Below are 5906 nucleotides of genomic sequence, written 5' to 3' on the forward strand. Positions count from 1 at the left end.
CTCTGCAATAAGCTCCTCAGGGACGCCACCACCATCTCCGAGTGCCTACATACATGTGAGTCTCACGTGATCCCACCGGTTCTGTGATCTGGGGGTCCGGGCTTGATTATGTTTGGGTTGTTTGTGTTTCGAGGGATTTCGGGCCTGGGGTTTGTCGTGTTTTTTTTTTGTTTGCTGATGTGGGTCCTCGTCAAAAATTTGATCTTGCTGCCGGGGTGCTTTGATGGCTGTCGGTTTCATGAAGATTTGATGCTTGCTTTGTGTGCGCTTTGTTTTTGATGAGTTCTCGTTCGTTTTCCCTTTCGCTGGTTGCTTGTGCTTTAAAGGCGCTTTATTCATTTGATTGCGTAAGTTAAACGTACGTTGATTTCTGAAGTAAGTGTTGAGCTTCATGCATGGGAGTACTCTGATTGGAGTTGATCGCGTTCACACCCTTCTGTTTCGTTCTAGCGTTGGTCTTTTATTAGGAAGCTTCCTTCTCTTTCCTTTGTTGTTCTTGAAATTTATAATATATGGCGTATCTTGTGCTAGTATGGTGACAAGCTTACGTTCAGATTATCCAGATTATATTTATTTACGCTTCCCTTTAATGGAGTTGTTGGAATCTGGGACCTGTACTCGGTTATATAAACTTCTTGCTTCGCTTTGTTACAGTATTCGAGTTAGTTTCAGGCGGACAATGAGCAATGATATTTCCGTTGTTTCCCTGCCTTACACAGTTTGCAGGAAATGCATTTTTGAGAAACTAAATGACGAGGAGGTGGACTGCTGTCCAGTGTGTAACATCGATCTGGGTTGTGCTCCACTGGAGAAGCTCAGGTAGGCCGCCCATTGTTATGATTTTGTTTTGTATTGCGCTATATTTATCCTTGAGCCGATTGATTGAATTGCATATGTTATAGTTGCTAAGTACTTGGCTGTGCTGGGAAAAGTCTTACGATTGGAAACTCATATAATTAATGTTAATTATGTTAATTGGGGAAACCACTATTTGATTCTTAGGTCCAAAAGCAATACAGCATGTACGCATCTATCTACCTCTTATCCTTTACAGTGTAGAACTAAACTCCTGCCTTTTTAATGTTATTAATCTACTCCACAGTTGTACATATGTGTGTTTATGTGTCATGCAGATTGTATTAGCTCAAGATATTTTGCAGGAATAGGTTCTTGATATGATTTCAAACTTAGATCAATATAAGTTACCTTCTTGGAAACTTGTGCAGGCGGAGAATTATGCAAAGTTCAAATAAGCACTTACATGGCTAAAATGCAAGCAGTGTTTACAAGAGCATTGGGGTTGATACCCCCCTGCAGTTTGACTGTTTGAGATATGTAACCCATAAAGGGGCATGTTGCAGCAGTAACGACAAATATGCTTATAGCTGAGGCAACACCTGAAATACTTCATAGAGAGGCACCATTATGAATATATCAATCTTTATGTACTTTGACTACTATAAAGTTGTTTAGAGATTTTGGACTAGATACACAAATTTGTGCAAGAGGTTATTTTGTAAAGAAATGATACTACTGATTACAGCCAGTGAGGATTAAACCTGCAACATTTTGCAATAGATGAATCTTAAATGAAATGTACCAACTCGTTCCCACATATTGTGAGGTCAACGTGCACATTTGACCTCATGATCTTTCTTCCTTCATGATTTCCAATAGAAAGTCGTCCAACATCATCCAGTTTGCTGACACAGAGTGATCCCTTTTGTTAGATACAAGACTTCTTCTTAATCAAGACATGAGGAAACACGTGTGGAAGGTGTACGTAATTCATAAATTTACAATATGTATCTAAATATCCCTAAGAGATGATCAGAAGAAAAGAATGTAAAAACCCACCAAAAAAAGGGATAGTCTTTGCTCTTGTTGTTGCCATTTGCACACATTAACACCCTATTTGTATCATGTCAGAAACTGTGAAGCATAAAACAATAAAGAGTATAAAAGCAACATAGTATCATTTATTGTAACTTGCTCCATTAAACGGTCTAGTTCCATCCACCTTATGCATACATTCAGTTGCGGAACATTGTTCATTGTTGTATAAAATACGGATGAAAACCTAAATTTTCTTAGCAAGTAGAAATTTCCTAATTATTAGAATTCGGAAGCTTCTATCCTTAAGGACATAACAGTTTGTAAATATAAGTCCAAGAAGCTACTGTATGGATGAATACTGCTTGGTTGGCCGTTTTAAGTGAAGACAGTAGTGAAAGAATGAAGTTCTGATCCCATCAAGTCGACTAGATTGGCAGATTGCAATGGAGACTCAACTTCAATATTTTTACTGGCCAAGTGGGTTCTATTCCGCTACCTTTAGCCTTAAGCGACATCAGCACTGACATCTGACATTAGAACTTACTTTCAGATGTCTACCCTATAATGAAGGAATGAAGTTCTGATCCCATCAAGTCGACTAGATTGGCAGATTGCAATGGAGACTCAACTTCAATATTTTTACTGGCCAAGTGAGTTCTATTCCGCTACCTTTAGCCTTAAGCGACATCATCACTGACATATCTGACGTTAGAACTTACCAATGTTATATTAAACGCTGGGTGCTCCTAGGCGCCGGACCTGACGCCCAGCGCTTAGACGCCTAGGCGAACGCCTAGGCGAACGCCTAAGCGGTTTCTGGGCGGGTTTTTTTAATTGTGATACTTAAGATAAATATATATATATATATATATATATATATATATATACTCAATCAACAATGCATAAATACAAAAATACCAACACATATGCTATCCAAACTGTAATAGTCAATCAAAGATGTATACATACTAAATAGCAATGCATATAATATCCAATAACTAAAAGTTTAGGTCCCAAAATATCAGCAAAAAGATAGTCAAACCGGAATAGTCTAGATCTAATATAATGAATTAGCAATATGCATCTAATCTAATGTCATCATCAAACATCATCATCATCATGAAGTTCCTCCTCTACTCCATCATCGCTATCCTCTCCAGAATCCATCTCCACACAATCCTCCTCCTCGTCTGAAACATTATCATCTGAGACAATAGGCTCTTCTTCATCATCTATCACTGAAGTAGAAGCACTTGAAGGTCCTGTTAACCTAGAACTCCTCCTATTCTCCGCAGCATCAGCCGCTCCCGATATACCCTATACTATCCTCCAAGTAAGACCTGAGCCAGGATAAACTTCTTCCTCATCATCGGAGCCTGCTCCTTCTAGGATCCATGCTCGTGCCTTACTACGATCAGTAGATAGTAGTAGGTTCTTATTTTCTCCTCTCCTCTTCTTCTGGTTGAGCTTTGAGTTAAACTTCACATAGACCAGTTCCTCTAACCTCTTTGATTCCAATCTATTCCTCTTCTTCGTATGAATCTTCAAAAGTAAAGAACACAAATTAGAAAACATAACTAAGAAGAATTTCATATTTATCATAAGTTTAGAAATTAGTTTACCCCCTCAAATGTGCTCCAATTCCTTTCACAACCAGAAGAGCTGCTTGTCAAGTTGAGAAAAGTTTCATAGCTATATTTTGCATGAAGGGACAATCACCACCATGCAAATACCACCAATTAGCTACAAAAAATAATATATTATTAGTTGATTCACTACCACAATGGCACAATAGATAACTTATAAGTCAATGAAGTCATAAATGATTCAATTTCTAAAATTATTTTACCTGGGTTCAAGTCTGATTTCTCTCTAGCCTTCACCACTCCAATCCTAGCAAATTAACCCTTTCCTTCTCTGTATCTCTCCAACTCTTGAGTATGAATTTCAACTTGTTGCTCTACATCAGGATAAAATAACTCCACCACATCTAGAAATCCATCTTTCGCCCTTTTGTAATTCTTCACTACATCATCCCTATAGAAATAATAAGGGTTGAGGTAGTAAGAAGCCATATGCAAGGGAGAAAAGAGCCGATCCTTAGACTTCCCATCTATAATATCAATCACGAGCTTGAAATCCTTCTCCTTATTCTTGAAAACTTGAATAATCTCCTTCATATCTTCAAGCATCCCCACCACAAATCCCATTGAGGGTTTGTAGTCACTATCGACTACCCTCAACAATCGAAAAATAGGAGCATACACCTTCAAGATCTTGGCCACCGCTGTCCACCAACTATCACTCATAGCAATCGCCTCCACCTTAGCGCCTTTAGCGGTCTTTGCAAGCTTGCATCTCACCCATGCTTCATCGGAAAACATAAATCTCAACTTCCTTTTCTTCTCAAGAAGACTCCGCAGAGTCAAAAATGTAGGGGCGAAACGAGTAACTCCAGGTCTCACAATGTCCCTTTTGTCACAAATGCGACGCATCATTGACAAAGTCTTGTGATGACTATAGATAAAGATGGTGAGGGTCCTCGCCTTCTCAATTGCTCCTTTGAATAAACTCAACTTCCCGATGCTTTCAAGCATCAGGTCAACAGTGTGTGCTGCACAACTAGTCCAAAAAATCCCGATGCTTTCAAGCATCAGGTCAACAGTGTGTGCTGCACAACTAGTCCAAAAAATCCTCGGCCTCGTCCTATATAAAAGCTTATTCGCGGTCATATTTGCAGCTGCATTATCCGTGACAACCTGAATGACTTTATCAGCTTCAATCTGCTCAATAGCCGTATTAACTCACTCAAATATATACTGTCCTGTTTGTGCTTCTTCTTTGGTTTCAATCGACTTATGAAAAGTTGTCCCCAATCTGCAGTGGATGCAAAGATTCATTACCTATCGCATCTTTCTGTCTGACCAAGCATCAGTCATAATGGAACATCCAGTCTTGCCCTACTCATCCTCATGCGTCTTTAAAGAGACTTTTGTTCTCTCAACAGCTCTTCACAATAAGAGCTCCCTTAACATGTACATGCTGGGAGGCCTGTAGCTCGGTCCATAGTCTCCAATAGCCATGCATGCCTTCATAAAAGAATCCGTCGAGATGGCATGAAAAGGGATGGCATTTTCATATGCCCAAGTAGCCAACTGATTATGCACCCAATCTCTCTTCTCCTTCAGGAAAGAATCGTTCACTTCTGTTTGCTTCACTTCTGGCATGAAAGGGGATGGCATGTAATAAATGCATATGACAATCATATGTGGCTAGGAGCAGTTAATTTCCTTGAGCTTGAGATAATAAGTTTAATCACGCTAGCCTGCTAAATTGAAGAACATATACTAAAAAATCCTCACAAGTAATAAGAATCTATCAAACATGAAACATCAGCAGATTAAACTTACTATCTCTCTTAAACATACAGAAAATTCAAATGATCAGGCAACCCACACCTAGAAGCAACAAACACAAGTAAGCAACCCAATAAAAATTATCAACACAAGTCTACAATATCGAATTAATGAGAACCCAATCTGCCTCCATATGTTGTGTTTTTACTCAGACAGTCAGACCCGATCTGAAATTATGGGTTTTCGAACAAATAAGAGCACAGCCGAACCCAAGTTTGAAGTCGTGTTTTACTTACTGTGAATAAATAGAAGTTGGAGATGAGAACGACGAGCTCGAAGATGAGCTCCCAGGTTGAAGACGAGCTCGAAAGTCCAGCACGAGGTTGAAGACGAGCTCGAAAGTCCAGCACGAGGTTGAAGGCGAGCTCGAAAGTCCAGCACGAATTTGGGTTTTGGCGGAGATCGAAGACGAAGTTTTTTTTGTTGGCGGCGTCGGGTGAAAGAGATACGATCTCCCAGGTTGAAGACGAGCTCGAAAGTCCAGCACGAGGTTGAAGACGAGCTCGAAACTCCAGCACGAGATCGAAGACAAATTTTTTTTTTGCTGGCGGCGTCGGGTGAAACTGTGAAAGAGAATTAGGGTTTTGGGTTTTGGGTTTGGGTTTGGGTTTTTGGGAGCGCCCAGGTTGTTTTTTAGGCTTGAATTTGTGGGGC

The 5906-nt window shown here is 39.8% G+C and overlaps 1 protein-coding gene across 1 annotated transcript in view; it reads left to right on the forward strand.

Moving 5' to 3' along the window:
- Positions 4–5906, forward strand: part of LOC109834639 (E3 ubiquitin protein ligase DRIP2-like) — a gene marked incomplete at its 5' end in the record, with an annotated part of 10051 nt that continues 4148 nt past the window's right edge. Inside the window, 2 exons of the mRNA XM_020402672.1 lie at positions 4–55; positions 720–819. Coding sequence (XP_020258261.1) covers positions 4–55; positions 720–819 — 152 coding nt within the window. The remainder of the gene's footprint in view (positions 56–719; positions 820–5906) is intronic.

The sequence above is a fragment of the Asparagus officinalis genome, chromosome 3 (assembly GCF_001876935.1).
Source record: "Asparagus officinalis chromosome 3, Aspof.V1, whole genome shotgun sequence".
Lineage (NCBI taxonomy): Eukaryota > Viridiplantae > Streptophyta > Magnoliopsida > Asparagales > Asparagaceae > Asparagus > Asparagus officinalis.